At 47.2% G+C, this 25,969-nt stretch overlaps 1 protein-coding gene across 5 annotated transcripts in view; it reads right to left on the bottom strand.

The window, feature by feature from the left end:
- MLLT6 (MLLT6, PHD finger containing) overlaps positions 1 to 25,969 on the bottom strand; it is a 99,773-nt gene that overhangs the window by 7,164 nt on the left and 66,640 nt on the right. For 3 of the 5 annotated variants that reach the window (XM_060281452.1, XM_035134401.2, XM_035134402.2), the window contains 9 exons: positions 14,793 to 14,970; positions 13,263 to 13,865; positions 6,236 to 6,414; positions 5,104 to 5,221; positions 3,949 to 4,015; positions 3,272 to 3,411; positions 2,319 to 2,507; positions 1,374 to 1,462; positions 613 to 968 (listed from right to left, as the gene is read on the bottom strand). In XM_060281452.1, the coding sequence (XP_060137435.1) occupies positions 613 to 968; positions 1,374 to 1,462; positions 2,319 to 2,507; positions 3,272 to 3,411; positions 3,949 to 4,015; positions 5,104 to 5,221; positions 6,236 to 6,414; positions 13,263 to 13,865; positions 14,793 to 14,970 (1,919 nt within the window). The remainder of the gene's footprint in view (positions 1 to 612; positions 969 to 1,373; positions 1,463 to 2,318; positions 2,508 to 3,271; positions 3,412 to 3,948; positions 4,016 to 5,103; positions 5,222 to 6,235; positions 6,415 to 13,262; positions 13,866 to 14,792; positions 14,971 to 25,969) is intronic. The other 2 variants (XM_035134403.2, XM_035134404.2) reach the window with 2 other exon arrangements.

The following is a 25,969-nucleotide window of genomic DNA, read 5'->3' as shown; positions in this document are numbered from 1 at the left end:
GGTCAGAAGTAGGTGGGGCAACAGGCTTATGCTTTACGTTTGTACAGTAGGCAAGTTCATACACCCCACACCCCACCCCTCTCTATCCTCCATCCAGACCAGAGTTCAAGGAGACATCCCAGCCAGGCAAAAGCACTCTATGTGTGAAGCAGGATCAGTGAGGGGGTGTGGCTTGAGGAGAGTTCTGAGGGCCAGATAGAGAGGCCTGGAGGGCTGCATTTGGCCCTGGGCCTGATGTTCTCCATCCTGCTTTAAGGTGAGTGCACACCTCTGCATCTCCTGCTTCCATCACTGATGCCTTCCCATCGTTTTGTGCCTTGCCTGGATGATATAGTTCAGGGGTATGAACAAAGCTTGCAAAACACACCACATGTGATTAAATGTGTGAGGCCAACCAGGAACAGCAGGTGTGGGTGAAAGCCAAAGGCCTGGGAGCCTGGCAGAGTAGGTGGGGACAGCCACCTCCCCTGAAGCTTTCACCAATAAAATGCTTTTCTTTATTTAAACTGGAATTTGTGGCAGAACTCTGGCCAAGTAGAGCCCCTTTTGGCACTGCAAACCCGCCTCCATCTGTTCCTCCCTCCCTCTTCTCCCCTCCTTCCTGAGCCTTACCTGCTTTGGCTGCTGGAGAGCTGCAGGTTTGGGGGCCCACTGCTTTGCACCAAGAGGGGATTCTGGGCCTGGGTGGCCACTGCTCCATTCAGACCTCCCAGGATGCCGTTGATGGGTACCTGCTGCCCTCCTGCCAGGCTCCCGAGCAGACCGTCCACCAGGCTGTGATTGGCAGGGGCGCCTCCCCCATGGACAGTTCCCATTGCCCTGGCCAAGCCATTCACTGGCGGCGGCTGTTGCACCCCAGTCGTCATTGGGAGGGAGGCAGGGCTCTGCTGCAGCAAGGGCAGCGGGGGAGGCGTGCTGTGGAAGGAGAGGGAGGAGCTGCTTCTGCTGGGGCAGCCGGAGTGTGGATCCTGCGAGGAGGGAGGAGAAAGGAGGGAGAATCATTCTGGTGTGCAAGGGATCCTATCCAGGGCTGCCTGTGACTGAATCCAGCACATCCCACCAAAGGAAAAGGCATCCGCCAGGTCCAAACTGCTGGCAACAGGGATTGCATTTTGATGTAACCCTTGTGGGAGGTCTCTGTGCCAGCCCCTGCTGAAATGAATGGAAGCCACGCAAAGGTGCTGCCACACTCACACAGCTCCCACTGATTTCATGGCAGCTGGTGCTGCAGGAGATATTCCCCATTGGCTGGTCTGCCTGCCACTCGGCCATGCTCCATGGCACTCCAAATCTGCCATGGAGGAGCCGCTTCCGGCTGGGGGTGAAAGTTCCAATAAGCAACAGCGGGGAGAACGGAAAGAGATGCTCCGTACCTCAGAGGAAGTGGAGAGTGAGTTTTCGATGCCAAAGCTGTTCTTGCAAGGAGGGCTCTTGCTGATACTCAATGAGTCGCTGTTGCATGCTAGAGGGAAAAAGAGAAAATCAGAAAGCCTCTCCAGAGGACATCTCCACAGCTGCAGAGCACTTTGTATCTCCGACTTAGCCCAGCTTAGCCCACCCTATCCAAGGTGATGGCTAAGAGCTTCTGGATCACACTGAATGTCTTGGGTCTGTGCCTCTTTCTTTTGAGATATATATGTTGTTGGCATCTGACTGTCTCAAGATACAATGGAGTGCGCCTCCAGGGATGAAGTCAAGGTGCTGCATTAGCTGCACCAAAGTGACCAGGTACAAGCCTGGGAAGTGTGTATGGAGGTCCTGGGCTGTCCGGACAAGACTCTCGTCTTGGCCTAACTGATGTGGTCCAAAGGACAGCAGAGCAATACATTTGGCACCAGCTTGGCTGCAAGAGTTGCCAGAAGGCACCATCCAACCATCTTAGGGATTTCACCACAGATTTGTGTAGGGTTTACTCCTTAGCCTTTTCTTCTCTCAAAGATAACTTGCAAGGCAGAGGTGGCTTAGGATCAGAGTTTTCCTTCTCCTAGATGGGCTACCTGCCCAGGTTGAGAAGCCTCATCTGCCTCTCACTTCCCTCTTCAGCATGTGCAGAAACCACCATATATAATTCCATATGCTGATTTCTGACTCTCCTTGTCTGCAAAGTGGCTGAGGAGCCAAAAAAGGCCAAGGTGAAACCATAAAGTTTTGTTTTGTAGAGGAGGAGCTGAAAACCCTCTTAGTTAAGATTAATGAAAAGGAAGTTGAGGGACATAAAAGGACAGTATCCCATAAATGGGATGCCATGACTGGAAAAAGTCCTTGTCAGGAATTAAGAAGCAGCCATGCAGGGCTTAGGGGAGAGTTCATCTCCATACCATTGGCGGCCAGGATGTACTGGGCCTGGCCTGCAGGGCCATTGCTGGTGGTGACCACTGGGAAGGGGACAGAGAGCTGGACATTGAGAAGTTGCAGGCGCTCCTTCTTAGCCGCTAAAGTCATGATCTGTTCCTGGAGGCGCTGGTTCTCTTTCTGCAGCGAATGAAGGGCCTTGAGCATTTCTACAACTGCAGAAAACGTGATTGGGAAGGGGGCCGGGGGGAGGAGAGACAACAAAGAAGGGGCGGGAGTGGAGAGGGGTGGGGAGGGAACAACAGTGACACAGTTAGAGCATACATGAAAGGGAGGAGGCAGTAAAGTGAGGCGCACAATCAATGAAGCCATCAGGCTGCCCATAATTCTCTGCCATCTGATTTGCACAGAAAGGAGCCCTCATTCATTTGCCTATTATGTTTTCACCCCACCCTTCTTTGAAGAAGTGCTGGGTAGCACACATAGGACCGCCCCTTTCCCCCTTTGCAACAACCCCATGAAGTAGGCTGAGAAATAAGTAAATGGCCCAAGGTCATAAAACATTATTGGCATGGGGGACACATTGGAACACAGGTCTCCATGGTTTGAATCCACTGCTCTAACCATCATAACACACCTGCAACCTGGGGCCCTACACTCCATGATGGTCAGGAACGAGGTCAAAAGGTCTGAGAGGTGTGAGGTCCGATCTTCCAACATTTGCACGAACCAACAGTTTGGGACAAGTGGTTCATTTGTTCTATTTTTTAAAGAGAGGAACCTCTTCTTTGCGCATGTGCTTTGCTTGTCGACATATGGCATCAGAATGCCACCTCCCCACCCCAAGCAAGCCTTAGCAGGGGAAGTTTTCTGCAGCATGGAGATAGCCTGATGGGAGAAGTATACATGAGTGAGGTTTGCCCCCATCCTTAGCCCCTGAGCAAAGGCAACCAGTTCCATGAGGTCTCCTGCGACTCACTGTTAACACCGGCTTCTCCATTGCCCTGTTTCTCCAGGAGCTGCTCAATGTTTGGCGTAGCCTGGGGAACGTTTTCCAGCTGCCCGCTGCTCGTTGATACTGTCTGGTCAAAGAGAGTGGGGAGGCTGCTGATGGGGGACCTGCAGAGGGAACAGGGTGGTGGGAAAAGTGTCGTCAGAAGGGGAAGGACAGTCAGCACACCTCCTAAAACAAGCTATTAAGTCCATTTGTTTCATGTTCAGAACTCCACATCAGCTGGAAGGAAGGCTGTGAGATATTTAAAAAGTTCAATTCGGCATGTATTATGAAGATTCCATGTTATTGCTTATTTGGCATCACCAGCCACAGGGAGAGACCTTTTCAACACCCCCTGCCCTGCCAATTCACTGCACTTGAAATTTCACCAGGTACTGCATATTCAAGGGTATCTTTGCAGAAAAGCTACTCTCTCCACATGCAATGAGGATTTGAGAAAGGAAACATGTTAGTTACCCTGTCATGCCCCCATTGGTTTTGTCTTCCCTTTAGTCTGTTGTGTGGTGCAAACCTATCTCTGGATATCATCATCATCATCATCATCATCATCATCATCATCATCTTACCCTTGCTAGTTAAGCAGTGCACTGTTCCCTTCTCCCCCCCCCCCGCCCTGCAGCATTTCAGGCAAATAAACTTACATGGAAGAAAGACTTTCTTGTGGTGATGACCCTCGGCAGACAAAATTACAGTCTTCCAAATCTGCTTCTGGAAGTGGAAATATATACAGTGGCTTAAAAAAATTATTTACAGACAACCTCCCCAACACTACCCTAAACGCTTGATATGGCAGAAGACCTGACCAGACATGTTGCAGCACTACTGTTTGTTCAAACCCAGATTCTGTACTAAAACCTGCTGCTTAAAGGCCTAAAAACTCTTCCCTTTTGCCCTTTCTCCAAGGACACTCCACATCCAATATCAAAGAGGGCATCTGGGGGGGGGGGCATATTCTAGGGAAGTAAGCTTCAAGTAGGGATTGAAGTTTAGCTCTCGCTATGCCTCTGTTTTGCTCTTTTAAAAAAGGCCACCAGTTTTAAAAGGGAAGACCATGGTTTATAGAAGCAGGTCTATCGTTGTATCTAGATCAGCCTGCAAAATCTCTGGGTAATTTGCTACATTAACACAATTTTACCCAAGTGAATTCAACCCTGATATTATTTATTATAATAACAGATCTTATAAGTCTAAGTTCTCCTCAAGTTGGAGTTTCTCAAAACACAGCTCCCATTTATTTCTGCACACCCACAACTCTCCTACACTCAATAGTTACACAGTTAACATACGCGGTCTTACACCTGTGGATTCAAAACAAAGCCTCTTAAACCTTCCTGTTAAAACTGAAAATGCTCAGTGCAGCCATAACAACATAACCACTTCCTGTCTCAAGGAATGGTGTTACTCCTACATGCCACCAGATGGCAGGCTAGTGCAGTCACTGTGTCTCCATAACATGGTCTCTCTCTTTCACTGCACATGCGCACGTATTTTCCCAAGGGTTCCAGGTCATATTTCTGAAGCTTGCCTGCTGTATGTATACACCAAACAGCTTGATCTTTGTAAATGGCATGTTTTCATTTTTCATTTTCTTTTTTAAGGAGTAAATGTGAAGCTTCCCGCCCCCAGCTTACCCATCACACTTTCCCTCGTGTGTGGAAACCTCATCAGCTCTAAAGACTTTGGAACTAAGCAGCAGAGGGAAGAAGGGAAGGGGATGACCTTGTAGACAAGAGCAGCCTTGACTTTCAGAAGGACATTCTATAATCAGATCATTTCAAACTTTCCAGTTTGTGTACCTGTCCGGTTGCTTTCAGATTGGTTCAGCAGAGGATTGACTGACAGCCCAGAAGTAAGGGGGCTTCCAAAAATATGTGAGGAAGGGAGACTGAACGTAGATCCCGCCAGTGAGAACACCTGCGGAAGTACGGACAACAAAGGAAGAAGGGGAAAGAAAAACAGGCATTACATTTTAAGAGTCATCTTTTCCAAACTTCTGATCAGAGCTTAGGCTGGTACTGAATGGATGAGCGGAAGAGACAGGCAGCAGACAGATGACGTCTGGGCCTCTGTCTTAAAAAGAAGCTCCAAAGCATTTCATTCTCATGTGGCTGAAGGGACATTTCATTAAAATAAAACCATTTTATTTCTGCAGGATACGCAGGTGAAATTGGTGGTGGTGGTGGGGTACCTGGAGGCATGTAAATTAGCCAGAGCCTAGAATAATGGGGAGAGCTCTGGCTTTGGCTGCTGAATCATCATCAGGATGGAATTGTGAGAGGGCTTTCTGGATTGCTGCTTCAGTTCTCCAACATCAAAGAATAATAGCATTCTCATATTTTTTTTTTGTTTTTACTCAGGAGATGGCAGTGGTTTCAGAGTCCAGTTAATGAATGTACAAGTTGCAAATAAAAAAATGAGCGCCTACATTTACCGTGAGGGCTGCAGACCAAGAAGAACGGCACCCTTGACATTTCTCATGCAGCCTAGCATGGTAAAGTGCACCCAACCACTGAATATTGCTATTCGCCAGCAGGTTTTCTGTATTGCATATTACAAGCTGGTCCACTATAAAGCAGCAAAATCGGCAAGCAGCAGGAGCAGCGTGCCTGAACAATGAGGACTTGGGAGTTACCCATACCCTGAGAAGTGTTTGTTTCACATTTTACAAATCACGCTCCACAGAGCTCAGTCAAGCCGTAGGCTGTTTCTGTTTGTTTGATGCCTTTTAACTTCTTTACCCTTTTACACACATATATCTTCCCCAGCCTGGTGCTCTTCAGTGTTTTTTTGACCACAACTCCCATCAGCCCCAGCCAGCACAGTTGTCCCATGTGCCCCATGCCAGAGTGGATGGCGCAAAGCACTGGGAACTTAACCCCTCCTCAGTGCACAGAAATAACTTAGAGCACTGATGCTTGAAGTGCTTACCTGGGTTGTGGAGACGGAAGAAGAAGTTGGGATGGCACTAGCAAAGGGAGAGCGGGTGAGCTGGGGAAGCGACGAAGTGCCTTGATGAGCCAGGAGGCTGGAAGAAAGAGGAGTGCTACACACTGTCCGGAGCACCCCGCCTCCGTGCGAAATCGGATCTTTGTTACTTGTATAGATCCCTGCAGGAAAAAAATGAAAGCAAGACTTGAAAAGAGATGGCCAGGCACCAAGGAAAAGGATGTCTATAGCTGCTTGTTTCAAATTCCCACGTTGCCTCTGCTCCTCTCTCTCAGGATGGTTTGACATCCTTTCCTTTCCTTCTGCATCCTCCAAAAACAATCCCTTTAGGGCACGCCAGTATTGTTCCCATTTTAGAGAACTGGGCCAACTGTGGCTGAGGGTTGTTCCAGTGCACAGCATAGCACAGAGCACAACAAATGCACCTCTGTTACTTGCCTGGTGTGTGGGATCCAGATAAGGCATTCTCTCAGGCAATAAAGCGCAATGTTTTGATTCTGGACATTGTTTTTGCTTTCCGGAATAGACAGAAACCCTCTGGGCAGTATTCATGAGATTACTGATGACTTAATTATACAATTTCTGCCTTCAATGCCCAGTTCGTTTGGTGACTTTAAGGGCAAAGACAGGTGTAAGGTTTGTAGAGCAATGGGACTGATCTGGAAATGCCCTCATTGCATCTAACCCAAATGGAACGATTTCTCTCCAGAATCAATCTCAGAACAAAACAGTTCCCAGAAGGATGCTGTATACAGCATGACTGACCTCCTCTGGCATCACCAACAGCCTTTCCTCCGTCCCCAGAGCAGTTTTGCATAAACCAGGAAGAATTTTCTAACAGTTGACTAAAAATAATATTATAAGAGCTGTTTGACATTGGAACAGATTTATAGAATTGTAGAGTTGGAAGGTACCCCAAGGGTCATCTAGCCCAACCCCCTTGCAATGCAGGAATCTCAACTAAAGCGCCCATGACAGATGGCCATCCAACCTCTGCTTAAAAATCTCCAAGGAGTAGAGTTCACAACCTCCTGAGGAGGACCACTCCACTGTCAAACAGCTCTTGCTGTCAGAATGTTCTTCCTGATGTTTAGTCAGAATCTCCTTTCTTGTAAATGGAAATTCTAGGATTCTATAATGCCACCACCATTACCCTTTAAAAACAAAAACAAAACAGTGGAGAACATTTCTGTAGTGGTGGGGGTTCTTCTTCTTCTTCTTCTTCTTCTTCTTCTTCTTCTTCTTCTTCTTCTTCTTCTTCTTCTTCTTCTTCCTCTTCCTCTTCCTCTTCTTCCTCTTCTTCCTCTTCTTCCTCTTCTTCTTCAGAAAAAGAACTACATTCTGCATGAACCATGGCCAGAGAGCCATAAATGACAACCTAGCCTAGAGCTGATTCACTGCTATGCATGCCTGCCAATTCAGTTGTGGTGCTGAGAGAAAGCCAGGCTCACACTGCGGCTGAAGAATTCACTGCAAGCTCTGTTTTCCTCCTCACCCAACCCCATACATAAATCTTCACTGTAATACTAGCTCAGTCTGCAAAAAGGGGACTTCCTTGCAGGTTGGGTGGGAAGCTGAAACTGAGTAGCCTCAAGTAAAAATGAGGGGTAATTCTTAGTCAATTTCACACCCTCCCAACCCAGCAGCCAGTCTATAAATTTTGCTTTTTCTTTTTTTTTTAGTGAGTTCCTGGGGTAGAGTCAGGGACTGGCTTCTCAGATCTTGTGCCTTGAGATGCAGGCTACAATCCGAAACATACCAGTACTTACCAGGTGTAAGCCCCACAGAACACAGTGGGACTTATTTCTGAGTAAATACACATAGGATTACATTGCATGATAGTTTCAGCCCTGGTGCCCCCCGGATAGCTCAGTTGGTAGAGTATGAGATTCTTAATTTCTAGGTTGTGGGTTCAAGCCCCATGTTGGGCAAAAAAAATTCTGCATTGCAGAGGGTTGGACTAGATGATCCTCATGGTCCCATCTAACTCTACACTTCTATTATTCTTTTTGTAAACCAGGAGCTTGGCATGCACATCATTCAACCCAACAATGTACAGCCAAAGCACACTTTGAACTATTGGGCTGCATCCTGGCCTACTTTACAGGGCTGCTGTAAGGACTACAAGATGGTGTATGTGATGTGTTGGAAAACCCGAATATTCAAAAACTCTATTAAAAACTATTTAAGTTGTACTATTATTGTAATACAGAAGTCTGGACAAAAGGTGAGCTCTGATAATTAATGGGACACAGGCAAAAACTGTTATACTTGGAAGCATTACCAAAAATGTTATTCAGATGCTGACAGCTTTTAAGTGCTTTTTAAAATTAAGTTTTGCCAGCTTAATTTTAACTAAAGTTGTTAACTGTAGCATGCGCTTGAGAACACAGATCAAGGGAAAGGAGGAATCTATGTGCCCATTTACAATCCCTAAACTATAGTTAGTATCATGTCTGCAATCCTTGAGGCTTCATAGTCACTTGCTTGAAGAGTTCTAAATTTGACCTGCCCCTCTCCTAGTTCCTTAGTAATAAATTACACATGCACAATAGCATTAATCCAACTGATTTAATTTCACTCAAAGAATGAGGTATGATCCCAGGGTCTCCTGTGATGGCCACTTTTATGCACCATGTCCCTGTATTGTCCATGCTAAAAACATGTTTGACATTGGTGCATGCTTCAGGGATCTCCCAAGTGTTAGCACATTCCACCTAGGAATATCCTTGCAGCATGTCCCTCACAACTTTGAGCCACATGAGGCTGAAGCAACCTGTAGCAATAGCCTTGGGTGGGAGGGCAAAATCTAGGAAACCCTTAGGAACCTTCTCTTTCCGCTTATTGCCTACCAAACCCTCTTGCCTTCAATATTTGCAGATTTAATATTGTTCTAGCTATTAGATCCAGCCCGCCACAGCCCAGCCACCTTGTTGAACTGAGAAGAGAACACACCTACTTCTTGATTCCATATAGGCAGATGAGAAAACTACATTTACATTCCACCCACCTGGATGGCTCTTGCCTAGGTAAGCAACCAGCACAAGAAGCATAAAATGGAGACTGGGAGGGGATGAGAGAGAGAATGGGAGAGAAAGAAATTTAGCAAATGGGTAGGTACCTGTAGCAAATGGGTAGGTATTTAAGATGATGCCACCAGCACTCTAAGGGACACTCTTTAGACCAGAGCTTTCCAAACAGTGTGTCACAATATGTTAGTGTGTTGTGTAGGTGTGTCATGTGAACGTTCCTCCCGGGGCTGGTAAGGGGTTAGTTTAACCTCCGGTTTGCTAGTAAAACTGAATTACTATGTTGTAAGACGATGCGTGTCTAAAAAGTGTGCCACCAACATGAAAAGTTCGGAAAGCTCTGTTTTAGACACTCACACCTGCTAAGTGCACACTTGCAACATCTCTGTTGGCCACCAAAAATGTACTGTGTGAACACAACGACAACAACAACAACAAAAAGCACGTTTGCAAACACGCCTATCGCAACAAGTTCATCCATCAGGGAGCTGGTGCTGGCTGCGACTCCTGCACTCTGCTTAAGGTGTGTATGTGGGGGGGAATTCACCCTTAGTAGGCCTGGATTACGGGTTGACAGGCAGACCCACACGAAAAGGCTGTTTCCTTTGAACTCAAGGGAGCGAGGGAAACAGGGGGGGAAATCCTTATGGCCTGAGGTTACGATTATAGGGAGGTGTGTGTGGCTTGCAGCAGCTCCTCCCTGAGAAATAATTGCATCCTGGTTTCTCTTTCTATTCCTCTCTGCCGGCCCCTTCCCTGCCCCAAAGCAATGAGAGCAAAAGGCCGTCAACAGGGAATGACACAGAGCTCAGCTACGCCTCCTATGTCAATGTGACCTGAATAGCAAGCCCGCACAGAGATGAGAGCATGCCAAACCATCTGTGCCCAGGCCAGGCCTCCCACTTCCTTCCCCTTTAACCCTTTTTTGCTGATGCTGCCCCTTCTTTGCCAGCAGTGTCAGTGCCAGGAAGGTGTTGCTGGCGGGGTTTTTAAAGGTTTTTTTTTTACAGTGCCTCGCTTCCCGGCAGTCTCAAACACACACACAATGGGTGTGTTGATGAAGCACTTTTGGGAACGTCCTTCAGCGTGTAATGGGATCGCTACTTGGCAGGGAAATGAAGTGCAGGTGCTGTGATTCCACTCCGCCGCAATGCCGGGATGCTTGGAAGGCGGGCAGCTCTGCCACAAGGATGTGGCTTGGGATGTGGGCACCAGAGTCATGTGGGTTAGCCCTAGTTTGTGTGCAGCGTTCATCACAGGGTGGGGAGGCTGTAGAATCGGGATAGGGACATGGAGAAAAGTAAGTCCGTGGCCCTAGAGCAGCCTTTCTCAATTGTCCCTAGCTAGCAGGACCAGCGGTCAGGGATATTGGGAGTTGTAGTCCAATGGCACCAAAGCTGAGAAAGGTCACCCTAGAGCAGGCACCCCCAATGACGATCCCTAGCTAACAGGACCAGTGGTCGAGGGAGATGGGAAATGTAGTCCAAAACATCTGGAGGGCCGAAGTTTGGGGATGCCTGCTGTAGAGTGACCATGGGCAAGTGAGGCCAAGGCTTCTGTACCTTTAATAATTGCTTAGAAGAGAGAATTTCAGCAGCTGCAGAATGCATGCCGAACAACATCTGCTGAAATTCCCTGTGCCCAACCGCTAAGAGTGGGAGGGAAGGAGGCCAGCAGTAGGTGGCGCCAGAGTCAATGGCAGGCAGAGCCAATGAATTAAGAGTTTTGCTCCAATCTCCCTCCTTGCTACAATACTATGGAGCAGGAAATGCCCCCCCCAGTGGATGCAAATAAGAACACAGGCAGATGGGAGCTGGCTGAGGCAGGTGGGGCTGTGCCCTATTTGCCCTGGTGGTTCAGTCTCCACTGATAACTATTAAAGGTGTTAGAGCCCTGTTTTATTTTTCACTAACCTACACGGTTGCTACAAAAAAATCACCCTCCCCAGCTGCTATTTGGCATGGGAAAGATGCTGCCACTGGTGCCAATGACAGCCTCCCTTCCATGTCAAGCAGCAGCTTGGGGGGGGGGGCTTTTTGTGGGTTTCACAGCACAGGGGAAAGTGTTAAAAAACAACAACCACCGTCACAAGTATGGGGAACCTTTGCCTCCCCCAGATGTTGCTGAACTACTATTCTATCATTCCTGGCCATTGGCCACACTTGCTGATTTGTAGTTGTAGTTCAGCAATATCCAGAAGGCCAAGTCTTCTCCACACCTGGAATAAAGGAAGAGGCCAAGGCTGACATGATGAATAGGCCTAGGTACAAAGAGTCTGCAATACAAGTGAGCAACAACCAGCACAGCTACTGCCTGAAAGCACAACTGGAGTAACACTGAAGGACTTTGGGAAGAACAAACATATTCTCTGGGGCAAAGAAAAACAAACCCCTCATTATACAAGGACATACCCAACTCTAGGCCATGTTTCTATATACATTTCCACCATTGCACAAGTGCTGCAAAACAGGTTCTGTTTCTGTTAACTGAGAAGAGGGTTCAAGGAACAGCACAGAGCTCAGAAGGACCACCCTCCTAGCTCCTGGAAGTCCTGCTTGTGGTTCAGCACCCTTCTGGCTTTTGAGACTAGCAGTGCAAACATCTTTTCTGCTGCAAGCACCTGGCTCAGGAAGTTGAGATGCGCTGTGGTTTGCTGGCTTGCTGCACTTGCAGAAGAAATCACACTGACACACATCACGAGTGCCTTGCCACCAACAGCGCAGGAAGCGGCTCTGAGATTTCGTGAATGTGTCTTTTAAAGCAGTGTTTCCCAAACCTGGGTCTCCAGCTGTTTTCGGACTATAATTCCCATCATCCCTGACCACTGGTCCTGCCAGCTAGGGATGATGGGAGTTGTAGTCCCAAAACAGCTGGAGACCCAAGTTTGGGAAACACTGCTTTAAAGCCTGAGATATCGCAAGGTAAGGAGAGCCCTTCTGGATTATACCAAAGGTCAATCTAGTCTAGTATCCTGTTCTCTCAGTATTACTATCCACATTGCAAACCTTATCCTCACAGCTACTAAGGACTTGGATGGCGACTGGAAACTTAGGGTTGATAGCACCTTTGCTACCCTCAAAACACACACACATTTTCCCAGCGCTGCAGTGAACACCGATGGCGATGGGGGAATGAGAAGTTCTGCAACTTTTTATCACAGTTTCTCTGGCATGGTTTATATTTGGACTGCGACGACAGCCTACTGGCTAGCATGCATGTCATCTCCGACACGCACAAACAAACAAACACCTACACACACACACACACACACAGAGAGAGAGAGAGAGAGAGAGAGAGAGAGAGAGAGAGAGAGAGAGAGAGATTTGCCTATAAAAGCAGACAGCTCATCTGACACATGATGGCAGAGGCGAGACTGAGGGTGTTCAACTTGCTTGTGTGTTTGTTTGCATTTTACAGAGTTGCAAGGTCAGGTTCGCCCTGTGGGTAAAGAACCCACTGCGACCACTCAATATTTCTCTAGATAAAGGAAAATGTAAAGGAACCCCTGACCATTAGGTCCAGTCGCAGACGACTCTGGGGTTACAGCGCTCATCTCGCTTTATTGGCCGAGGGAGCCGGCATACAGGTTCCGGGTCATGTGGCCAGCGTGACTAAGCCGCTTCTGCCAAACCAGAGCAGCATACGGAAATGTCGTTTAACATCCCGCCGGAGCAGTACCTATTAATCTACTTGCACTTGACGTGCTTTCAAACTGCTGGGTTGGCAGGAGCTGGGACAGAGCAACAGGAGCTCATCCTGGACACAGGGACTCGAACCACCGACCTTCTGATTGGCAAGCCCTAGGCTCTGTGGTTTAACCCACAGCGCCACCCGCATCCCTATTTCTCTAGATAGATAGATGTAAATACCTGCCTTCACTCTTTTGTTTTGCTTTTTCAAGCTGAGAGCCTCAGAACCCTGCACCAGAAGCCAAAACCAATAGGATATGTAGCATCCTGCCTAGAGGCTGTGGTACCTACCTGATCCCAGAAGCGGAGATTCCATACTGAGGCTCGGAAGGGCAGCCGCATGACTGAAAGACCTAGAGGACCCTCCGATGCTGGAGCTGACCAGGGACCCCCCGGAGAAGGGCGAAGAAGACGTAGCCGTGGACCCAACCAGCTGGGCGCCCAGGACTTCCTTGTTCTTGCTCCCTTTGGGCCTCCCTGGCCCATGCTTGCTTTTCTTGCTGGCCTTGTGCTTTTTTTCCTTCAGGACTTCTCCTTCCTCAACGTTGAGGGACGGCACCCGTTTGTGGCTGCTGCCACTGCTGCCGCCACTCCCGCCAGAGGTGCCCCCAATAGAGTTGGAGACCTTGTAGTCCACGGGGGAAGCGTCCTGCCCCCTCTGCTGGCTGACGGCCGAAGTGGAGAAGCGCATGATGGAGCCGAAACCCGAGAAGATCACCTTCTGCTCAAAGACGTCGTTTTTCTGCCCTTCGTACAATGGGGAGCAATGAGCGGAAGACGAGGAGGAAGAGACAGGCTTGCGGTATTTCTCTTCCTCTGGCTGCTGCTGCTGCTGCTCCAACTTTGGGAAGGTTACAAAGTCCTGGGAGAAGGGCAAGGAGCTGCATGAGGTACCTGGAAGGGGATCAAGGGAAATCTTGAAACCTTAAGTAGGCAGAGATGAGGCATCATAGCTATAGCTGTCACAGATCTAAGTCTACGTGTTCATTTGTTTGCTTGCAAAATGCCTAAAGGTGCAGAAGGCACCGCTGGAGAAAGCCTCACCACTCACAGTTGGGGAGAAAACTAGATGCTCTTCTCACTTGCTGGATGGTTGATGAAGACTGCAATTGAAAAGGCAAAACCCACCAGGTGGACGTGGTTCTTTCTGGATGGTGTTGGGCTACAATTCCTATCATCCCTGACCACTGGCGGTGTGGGCTGGGGGCTGATGGCACTTGCAGTCCAAAAAACATCTGGGGACCACCCCTCTCTCTCTCACACACATGCATCAACTGAAAAGAAGACTTAAAGGTAAAGGGTAAAGGGCCCCCTGACCATCAGGTCCAGTCGTGTCCGACTCTGGGGTTGCGCCGCTCATCTCGCTCTATAGGCCGAGGGAGCCGGCGTTTGTCCGCAGACAGCTTCCGGGTCATGTGGCCAGCATGACAAAGCTGCTTCTGGCAAACCAGAGCAGCACACGGAAACGCCATTTACCTTCCCGCAGTCCCTATTTATCTACTTGCACTTTGATGTGCTTTCGAACTGCTAGGTGGGCAGGAGCTGGGATCGAGCAACGGGAGCTCACCCCGTTGCAGGAATTCAAACCGCCGACCTTCTGCTCAGCAAGCCCTAGACTCTGTGGTTTAACCCACAGCGCCACCTCGGTCCCTTTGAAAAGAAGACAGCATGTCTAATTGCATGCACTCACATTCATACAGCTAGTTACCATCGGATTGCATTCAACTAAGTTCTATTCATAACAGACTCATTGATAATAATGGACTGAAGTCCACTGTCATGGCTGATCCTACTGGATCCCAGTTCCTTCCCATGCTTCACCTGCAGGTGGAAATGTCCCACTGGAAGAGGATGTGCCAAAACCCGTCGAGCTTTTCCCACTTCCTGACTTCTTGGCCTTGTGGCTTGTGCCATGGCTTGAAGACTTCTTGCCTTTCACTTCCGACCGAATGACCTCTGCGGCTTCTTTATTGCTCTCGTGGTGGTTGGTGGAAGTCTGCTGAAATGGACAAATGACATAAGGAGAGACATAAGGAGAGAGAGATTTGAGACATTGAGCTGACATTGTCTTGAATACAACACACCTAATACATGTGAACTTGGGACATTTTTGGAACGTGCTACTACTGTCAGGAAGGAGCTCAAACCCTAAAATTCTTGTTAAGAACATCAGGCCAGTCAGTGGTCCATCTTGTTCAGTGGCCTATCTATTCCAGGGTTCCACTACCACAGAAGCCAAACAGATGCCTATGGGAAACCTCTGAGCATAACCAGAGTGCAACAGCACTCTCCTCTCCAGAGGTTTCCAGAAACTGAAACATTGCTGCCTCCAACATAACCATCAGGGTTAGTAGCCAATGATAGACTTATCCTCAATGAATTTGGTTTTTTTTTTAAAGCCATCCAAGTTGGTTGCTATTACTGACATAGTTCAATTATGCTAGTAGCCAAAATTGTGGCTACATTTAGGAAAAGTTGCTATTTCTTAGGTCTAATGACTCGTAACACCAGTCTTTTTCAGAATAATACAATAAAGTACGGTATCATTAGGAAGATAATTCAATGATAAGCATTCAACCATCAGAGTTGGTACAAGGAGTAAACAGCCGACTTCCAGAAATATGACGTACCCAATTGTTTATTTTTATTTCTGAAACACAAGCTTTCTGATATACCAGACTTGCACAAAACAGCAAGTTATTTTTTTTTAAAAAAAGTATGTCACTCCCAGCTTCTCTAGCAGTCCAACAAGCAGTGCCTCACCAACAGAAGCAGAGAGTGTGGGCATAGATCAGGTACCCCCAAACTGCGGCCCTCCAGATGTTTTGGCCTACAACCGGTCGGGGAAGATGGGAATTGTAGTCCAAAATATCTGGAGGGCCGAAGTTTGGGGATGCCTGGCATAGATGATACTCAGCAAAAGGTCACCACACACATAAAAACCCCACTTCCCGTCTACACAATGTGCTTCAGTATGTCCACACTTGGGTAACACACCATTTTAGATTTCCTGCCCCCCTTTACTGCATTATCTATTCTACAGATTGGGAAAATACGTATTAAATGTGGGCAGGGAGTAAAGGCTGCCACTCCAATGAGAATGACATTGTGCAGGCAAAGCAAAAAGCACACACATACATGGGCTGCATTTAATCCACTTGGAATTCCATGTGTACACAGCCTTCATTTGAGAGCAACGAGTCATTGTAAGGGCCTAAGGGGGAAAGCAAAAGTTGAAGAGCTTTCAAAGTAAGGACTAGAAACTTGATGTGTGTGGTTTTTTTTTAAGTTGCAGCAATTATTATCCAGACTGTGAGGTGGCCCCCTGTGGGCAATCAAGAATTCTTCCAGATTACTTCCCTAAAAAAACGTAGTGTGCAGTGCAAAACTTTTGATACACGATAGAAAAAAACCCAAAACCTGCATTTCCCCGGTGGTGTGTAATCAAGCTATCACCGTACAACAGCTGGGAGGTTAAAATGCATTCCAGATGTGCCAGAAGTACATGGAAAAGAGAGGGGTGAAAATCTAAAGCGGGAGGCCTGTGCCTTCTCCAGGCCAGCAACTCCTGGGATGTTAAAATGTTAAACCCTTCTGATTTACGAACTCGGTGGGGGGGGGGGATCTTTGACAACCACACCTGCCAAATGGAGGGGAAGCAGAAAAGAGATGGGGCAATGCAAGAGCAGCAGTCTACTATGCTAAACCCTCTAGGGAACAGCAAAAATGACCCCTATCCCAAACAGGTTCAGCCGGCACCCTGACCTCACTAACCAAACCTCTGAAAGAGAAGCCCAAATAATTTCCTTCCAATCATCAACTCCTCTCCCTGCAAAAGTATTTTGGAACCCATGCACAACACATACAAAGTCATACGCGGGTGGGAAATAACCCAGAATCCACATCAAAGGCCTTCTTTTTAATCCGTCAGGCCAAAAGGTGATGGAGTGAATAATAATGTATTAATGCTGGGCAAAAACCTGACTTAGAAAATGAATCCTGAGTGGAAAATTCATTAAAATTTCAAACAGCAAGCAGTTAAGTAGAGGAACCCAGATGTTTTAGGGAATTGCTGGTGAGAAGTTCAGATTTTTCAATTTAAGTTCAAACAAAGGCACCCAATGTATGAGACCAACTTGTTGCTATCCTATACAAATAGTGCCTGTCTCCTTAGGTGGGAGTCGAGTTCTACCGTGTTTCTCATATTATAAGACATGTCTTATATTTATTTTTTCCTCAAAAAAACACACTATGGCTTATTTTCAAGGGATGTCTTATTTTTTTCCTCCTCCTCCTGCCGCGGCCGGCATTGCTGCTGCGCCTATCACTATGTCTTATTTTCGGGGTATGGCTTATATTCCTTGAATGCTTAAAAACCCTGCTATGGCTTATTTTATGGGTATGTCTTAAAATATGAGAAACAGGGTACTCATCCCTAGAGACAGAGACTTCGGCCATTCATCCTTCATGGGAAGTTCTCCAACTTCCCCTGTTGGAACAAGGACCTTCCGTGTCCTGATTGGCTCCCAGCCTTACATTCTGACTGGATGCCAGTGGGAGTTCTATATAAACCCCTTCCTAATGCAGGTCACCCCCATGTCTGTCTGCAAGCCAGGACTTCCTCACTCACACCTGATCAAACTTTTTCTCTGCCCTCTCTAGTTCTTTCTTTTGCTCCCTTGGCCTGTTGGGTGATGGCCAGCCGGCTAGGCATCTGACAGCAACTGGAACAACTTATTCACACCATACGCTTAAAGCATATCCAATGCACATTAAAAGTACAGGGCTCTCCCCTATCAAAGAATCCTAGGAATTGTAGTTTAAGGGTGCTGGGAACTGTAGCTCTATGAGGGGAAACTACAGGTCCCAGGCTTCTCTGGGAAAAGTCATGCACTCCAAATGTCTTTGAATGTGCTTTAAATGTAGATTGTGGATCTATTCTTCAGTGGGGGCACAAAAACCCTGATCACCCTCAGTTCCTTGACTTTGCTTCAACCATTTAGAAGCATTACCCCCAGATCGAGCTAGTTCACCCTTCTCTCTTCGCGAATCGCTTCCAATCTCCCAAGACACATTCTCAGCAATATTCAGACAGCAATCAAACAATCAACGAGAGCTTAGACACAAAGACAGGCAGAGCACCCATAACCACAAGCTACCACCTGGAGAGAGAGTATACCTGATTCACAGCCACCTTCACCCAGCACTCCCGTCCCTTGTACTTGGAGGCAGGATCTGTCCCATAAAGCAGAGGGACATCTGCTAGATTCTGGCTTGTGAGATGAGCTGCTACAAGGAATGATGGAGACTGGAGGAAGAAGCAAGGAAGCTGGATGCTGGTGGAGTGGGGAGGAGAGCATTAAAAAAAAAAATCCACAGCAGCAGCTGAATTGTGCGCCTCGGATTAGACTAGCATTACTCTGACAGCAGGAGGAGGGGGAAAGAACAATAAACAATCAAACCCAGTTGAGGGTTCGTCTCCTGCAAACAAGACAAAAGGGATACAGTGAAACTGCTAGCGAAATGCAAGAAGCTGCTGGGAAGAGAGCAATAGCCTGTCAGAGGGGACTTCTGTCTGTCTTGTCAGAGCAAACAGACCCAAGCCCAAAATAAAGGGGTGTTGTCTGTGTCCAGAATGGTGCATAGATTTGAGTGGTTTACTGCCTATGTTGTACAACTTCAGACTTTGTGTTGGTCAGATGTCTGAATCTTTCCATAGGCCCTCCTCACATAGAGAACTAGGATGTCAGGGAGAAGTGTTACATTGGATGCAGGTGAGAGCTCACATCATCAGATGCTTCCCCATTAAATACTATGACTGTTGCTGCTACCAGTAATCTAACACACACACACACACACATACAAAAGCAGCATGTCAGGGAGAGGTAGGCAATGTTTTGCCAGATCAACTTTCACCAACCTGGTGCCCTGAGGATGTTTTGTGCTGCAACCCTCATCAGCTCCAAAGCTGATCTGCAGGTTGGTGAAAGCTGATCTAGGCTGTGCTAGACAGACCAAATTGCCTGGCCCAGTTGTAAGGGCAGGTTCAGATGGTGAAGTAGAAACGGCTCATGCCTGCAGGCTTCCAAACTAAAAAGGAAGCAAAGGGGAGGGAAAGTACCGTGTTTCTCACATTTTAAGACATGTCTTATATTTATTTTTACTCAAGAAAATAAGCCTATGGCTTATTTTCGGGGGGTGTCTTATTTTATTTCTTTTACTAACCGGTAAGTTGCTGCTGCTGCTCAAGCACCGACAAAGCGCCCAGCAGCGTGCGCCGCACGGAGCCCCGAGCCAGCGGGACCCGCTGAAGCGCCGACAAAGCTCCCGGCAGCGCTGCGCAGAGCGCCCTGAGCCTCAGGAGGAGCACCGTGGCTCTCGGCCTCTCCGCCGTCCTGTTCCTGTTTCCGCCGCAGGCACCGCCGCCTCCTGCTCCCTCCCGGGGCGTCCCAGGCTTCGCCCGCTCGGCAGTGCTCCATGCAAAGCCAGGGGCGAGCGCAATTCCACCAGGATGTTCCTCCGCGGCACCCGTAGAGACCATAGAGGAAAGGCGCGCGGCAGACACACCATTTCCGACTTCCGTTACCCTCACCCACTCCTGCTGCGGCTCGGGGCGCTCTGCGCAGCGCTGCCGGGAGCTTTGTCGGCGCTTCAGCGGGTCCCGTGCCAAGGGGAAAGGAAGGGAGGAGGGGAGAGAGAGCGGGCAGAAAGGGAGGAGGGGAATAATCGCTGGCGCTACACGGCAAAAGAGAAAGGCAAGTTATGGCTCCAGGTGGAGCGACTGTCCCGAGATAATTGGAAAACAATCCTGCACTGTGTGAGCGTTTCTGCAGACCACGAGGCGCTGCTTGGCCCTTCCAGTTTGCTGCTGCTGCACGCCACAAACAGCGGAGGGTGAAAGGAGCAGCGCCGGGTAGCCAGAGTAACCTCCACCACCCCACAGCCACAACGTTTCCCAGCACAGGACGATTGAGGCTTTGTCGGCGCTTCAGCTGGGTCCCGCTGGCTCGGGGCTCGACACGGAGCGCGCTGCTGGGTATTTTGTCGAGGCCCTCCAGAACTGCACTTACGGTAGCACTACGGCTTATTTTCGGGGTATGTCTTATATTTTTTCAAAGCATGAAAATCGTGCCATGGCTTATTTTATAGGGACGTCTTAAAATATGAGAAACACGGTATTAAGAGGCTCCTGACAGTCTCTTCCTGCCCAGGGACCACAAAAGCTCCTAGCCATTAATTTGATCCAGCAGGAGTCTTTCGGACAGAGATGGGTCCCAATTTTGGGGTGGACCAGGCAGAAAATCCAAAGGCCACCCCACCCCAAAATGTATAAATAACAAACTTAATAATGGGACAACTGGCCTCCAAAATGTGCAGCTGCAGCAACTGCCTTGCTCAGCCAACAGGCCTATCAGGATACGGCCGAGGAGGAAAAGGGAAGCAGGTTGGTTCCACCATCAGCTCTGCTGAGAAACCCACTCCATCAGGTTCCTCCATTAGGTTGCAACTTTTGGCTTCCCTCTCCTCAAGCTGTTCCCTTCCCAGCAGGTCATTATACAAACTTTGTAATTAAGAATTGGTGCCTGGGTTTGCTATATTCCTCCTCCATTCCAAACCGTTTTCCCTTTTGTAGCTTATTTTTTAAACCATAAACCCGAGGACAGAGGATACCTTATTACTGATCTTTCCAAGATGCTCTGGGTGCCTTTTTTAGCTAAAGGGCAGGGTAAATATTATTTTACTTTAAATAAATAAATGATAGCAGAGCAAGATCTGCCTACACAACAAGGAACACAGAGCAGACATACATCCTGTTGCAGAGGTATTCTATGGCTGAACAGTGTGTCAGTATGGATGTTGTAAAGAGGAAGAAGGTATGGTTGGTACATCACCTTGCAAATTAAAAGCTTTTTCTAAATTATTATTACTATACTGGTCCAAATATAAGCCCCCCCCCCCAAAAAAAATATAGACACACATACCCAGAAGAGCTCTTAAATCACAACCTCTCTATCTACAACAGGATGATTATAGGCCACACTTAAGTTTTATACAACCCAGATTTTTTTTGGGGGGGGGAGTGTGCCCTATATTCTGACCAATACAATACTATTCATAAAAATAAGGTTGTCACTTAAAAAGGTAAAGGGACCCCTGACCGTTAAGTCCAGTCACAGACGACTCTGGAGTTGCTGTACTCATCTTGCTTTATAGGCCGAGGGAGCCAACGTTTGTCCGCAGACAGTTTTTCCGGGTCATGTGGCCAGCATGACTAAGCTGCTTCTGGTGCAATGGAACACCGAAACCAGAGCAGCGCACGGAAATGCCATTTACCTTCCCGCCGGAGTGGTACCTATTTATCTACTTGCACTTTTTGGTGTGCTTTCGAACTGCTAGGTTGGCAGGAGCTGGGACCGAGCAATGGGAGCTCACCCCGTTGCAGGGATTCGAACCGCCAACCTTCTGATTGCTCTAAACCACTGAGCCTCTTGGGCTTGCCACAGTGCCACCCGCGTCCCAACAAGGTTGTCACTTACAGAGTGTGAAATGAGATGCATTATTCAGCAGCATTTGCAAATACACAGAAAACCCCATACAAGCAACTGGTAGAAAACATGCCATCGCTGATGAGTGCATACAGACAACTAAAAAATACAAAGCAATATATAGATTGTACAGAAATGCATTAGACCAATTCCTTCCCGGAGGATAGCTAGGTCTATCCATAACCAGGAACTACAATAGTGAAACTGAACCTCCATGGCATGAGGAATGATATCAGATTATTCGGTGTTGGGAACACACAACAGGGTGTGTCTCAACTGTGCTCTGTTTGTGTGCTTCCCAAAGGCACCCAGTTGGTCGCTGCAGTAAACAACATGCTGGACTAAAAACACTCCAGCAAGCCAATTCTTATATTTGCAAATGGAAGATAAAAAAAGGGTGAAAATTGAGCTAGGGTAACAGTTCTAGAAGTTCTTTTCCAGTGTAAGGAAGATGCCCGGAGAGGTATGAAACAATAATGAAGATAAAAGCACCACTGTGCATGTGTAGAGTATTTTCCCTCTCATGACTAACCCACAAATATCTGAGAATGGGGAACAGAGCTTTCAAGTTAGGGGAAATATGACTTGCAGGCATGCTCGAACAGCGAGCACCTCTCAAGTCGGGAAATTAAAGCCCTCCTTAAAATTTCTTTATATCCAAAAGGATTTAGGTCAGCTGCAATCTCTGGTGACACTAGGAAACCCAGTGGGAACTCCGCCTATGGCATGAGAGCATCCAATTAAAATACTTCTTCCTCCGTCACAGCCTCCTGACCTGGATTATGGAGGCTGGGGAGGGATCATAAACCAAGAGGGGCAAACGGCAGAGAGAGAGAGAGAGAAAGTTTTCAATTTGGAGAGCCAGATGTTGAGGGTCTCCATCTGTGGCAATGTATTGAATGCCTGTCAACAAGTAATCAGAATGTTTGCAGCTGCTGGGGTGGGTGTCCAGAGTGGGGTAGAGGAATGAAACGATGCAGATTTAGGCAGCAGATCAAGGCGTCAAAGTGGACTGCACCACTTCAGGAAGGTGGGGGGAACCCCATTTTCGAAAGCTCCTGTATGCTTAAAAACTCCCTGCAAATAGAAAATCAACATGGTAGGCAAAAAACTTTGCTCCTCAATCATGTGCCGATTTTCCATTTGCAGGGAGAATCATAAAATCAGGTTTACCTTATTTTTTTAATATGGGCTTTGTGTCATTCATAAACGCTATTTCTCATTTGTAATCTCATTCTGCCGCATGCGTAGACTAAGACCTCAATTCAACTACAATGCAGGGAGAGAGAAAGCAGGGTATGGATTCTCCCAAGTGTAAAAGAGGCTATCTTGCCTTGTTATCAGCAATAAGAGAAAAGGAGGCAGTGCCTGTGGATGCAAAGCCTATTGGTCCTGCTGAAGGAAGGAAAATTCAGTAATTCCTTTTAGCATTTCCAGATTCCGAGCAGTTTATTGATTAATGGATTAATGCAGGGATGGCTGTTTTCTCCTCCAAGGGTCTCTCTCTTCTCTGAATAGAGGTCCGGGGGCAAAAGCTATATTTGCTGCAGAACTTGACCCTCCTCACTGTGGAGCCTTGCTATTACAAAGATACAGGATTTCTCTTAAAAGTTATTCAAAACTGTGAAGGAAGTTCAGTACCATGTAGCAACTATGAAGCTGAAAAAATGTTTCAAGGCTATGAAACACTTAATGTAATAAACCTTAATCTTGCCTCCTTCCTTTCTAAACAGCCCCAAACACTTTTGCTTTTCCTCGTATGTAGGAGATGCTGCAACCCCAGCAATCGTTTTTTGCCATCCTGTTTTTTTTAAATCTTTTCCAGCACTAGGAGACCATTTCTAAGATGCGACAAGAAAACGAGTGAGGAACAGAAGCAAATCTGCGAAAAATAATAACATAATACAGTAATAATAAAAATAGTAATGAGATGGGAAATCTCCCTCTCCCACCAGATTGGTTTGTTTAAAAAGTAAAAGCTTGAACTAATTTTTTGCTTAATAGGCTTTGAAATCACCTACTTATTTGCATATTGGCACAGAATACAAATTTGGCTGCCTTAGCAACGGTACCACCAACTCTCTCTTTCCCAGCCAATCAAAAGGAGACAACCAGCATTGTTGGCACTGGGCTGTGGAAGCCAAGGGCTGCATGCTTGCCCTTTTTCCAGCATTGAGTTTAGCAGGGAGAAGGCTTATTTCTGTACATCTTGGAAGGATCCATAGGTGCAGGTGCCAAAGCTGAATTCATTTCTCTCCTTCACTTTTGAAAGGCTGATGGATGAGATTGGGGGGGGGGGTTCAGACAAGAAGGCAGGTTGTACTTCCAACTACATGCCTTGAGATCACAAACCTTGCTGTGTTTATTGGCAAGCTTTCAAGGTATCGCTTTTGCCACCGACACATCAATCTGCATTCATTGGAGCACAATATCATTCCTTACTCACAAGATCATTAAAACCATTCATGCCAAGACTGGTCAGATCAGCCCTCACTCAAACACAGGTTTTTTTGTTTTGGTTTTTTTGCCAGACAGGACAACAAAACAATGGGATGTTGCATACTTAGCTGGCAGTCACTAACGCATAGGGTGTGTGTGTGTGTGTGTGTGTGTGTGTGTGTGTGTGTGTGTGTGTGTTGAGGTTCTGCTGTCACAAAAGGCTACTTACCTCCTTAGGTAAGATAAGCAGCATTGGCTCCAAGCCAATTTGGTACATAAGGTGGTAAATCTAAAAGGCACCTGCCTCTCTTACCATTTAACACAAGGTTCCCTCACTGCAAGAAGTGAGGTTGCAGGGAACCAGGCAGAGGGCCTTCTCGGTAGTGGCGCCCGGCCTGGGGAATGCCCTCCCATCAGATGTCAAGGAAATAATCAACTCTCTGACTTTTAGAAGACATCTGAAGGCAGCCCTGTTTAGGGGAGTTTTTAATGTTTGATGTTTTGTTGTGTTTTCAATATTCTGTTGGGAGCCGCCCAGAGTGGCTTGGGAAACCAGGGTAGAAATAACAAATTGTTGTTATTATTGTTAAGCTGCAGTGAAATGAACTATTGCACTCTTGCACAGCTCTTTCTGCATTGCAGGGGGTTGAACTAGATGACTCTTGGGGTCCCTTCCAACTCTATGATTCTATGACATTTTCAATGGGACTTGTGCAGAACTGCCTAATGGACCATGCCCCATGTTTATTTACATGTATGAGTTTGTAGAGAGGGGTGAGGTGTTGGCCTTTTCTCACCTTATTTCCCCAAAATGGAGCAGGCTGCCTCATCTCTGATGAGACTCTTTTCCTTCTCCCTCATTGACTACATGCAATAAAAGTCTGATGGGGCTTCCCTCTCCCTCTTTCTTTTTATTTAAAGGAAACAGTGGGTTAATTGTCTACAACCCAAGCTAAGCAGCCAGGTTTTAAGTTTCACTGAGACCTTGAGAATAATCTTCTTAGCATGTCAGTTCCAGACAGCTCCGTGAACCAGGCGACTCCATGGGTGATGAAAGAGAGAGTCTAATTGCACTAGTATAAGCCAAGAGAACACATGGGAGGGGGAGAGGGAGGGAGGGAGGGAGAGAAAAGGGGAGAAAACCACGAAGAAGCAGCTACAATCTTTCCTGAACACCCTCATCAAAACACTCCATTCCAGAAATGGTGACCCCCTAATTCCTTGCAGGGACAGAGAGAAAAAAAAAGTAAGACAATGAACTCAATAAGGATTTGTTATCCAGGTATTGATGGCTAGGAGGTAACTCCTTAGAGATCAGAGACCTCAGGGCAGTGATTCTTCATCAGGGACAAAAAAAATCCCATGTATCATGGAGGTGCCTGGCCTGATGAACCACCTTAAAGGAAGCGGGAGGGAAGCCCTAGAGGGAAAGGTACCACTGTGTGAGGGAGGAGTAGGGGAACATGGTTGTTTATGTGTAATGAAGACACCTCCCCCCTAAGTAATGTTGGTTGTTGTCACAGTCTCTTTCTCAGTGACCATGATGGTTTGCCTTTAAAGACTGCTTACTAGTAAAAGACCTCAAAGCAGTTCACAATACTGTAGAAGAAAAATATATAAACACAATAAGTACAATAAAAAACAATCTCAGATTATTTATATAATAACAGAACAAACGCACAAACAACATCCACATATAGAAACAGTTATCACTATAAACAAAACCAGAGAGCATGACAAAGCAGCGTAATGCAACACACGTTTATTCACCCAAGCACTTAGCCAACCTCACTCACAACCATTGCAATCATTCACTACCTCAAATGTTCTGTCTACCAACCACTCGGACACAAAACCACCCACACTCAATGTTACGACCCAAAAAGGATTGCTGCCAAGCATACACAGGCAAGAGACTCTACCCATTTCTGAAGCATTAATGGAGTCGTGCCTCACACCCAATGGACTATCTCATTCTCCTCTCTCACCTGAGAGGAGCCCAGTTCTAAACCA

This window comes from Zootoca vivipara, chromosome 13 (genome assembly GCF_963506605.1).
Source record: "Zootoca vivipara chromosome 13, rZooViv1.1, whole genome shotgun sequence".
Classification (NCBI taxonomy): Eukaryota; Metazoa; Chordata; class Lepidosauria; order Squamata; family Lacertidae; genus Zootoca; species Zootoca vivipara.
The sequence above is the reverse complement of the archived record's forward strand: the minus strand, read 5'-3'. Positions and strand labels throughout refer to the sequence as shown.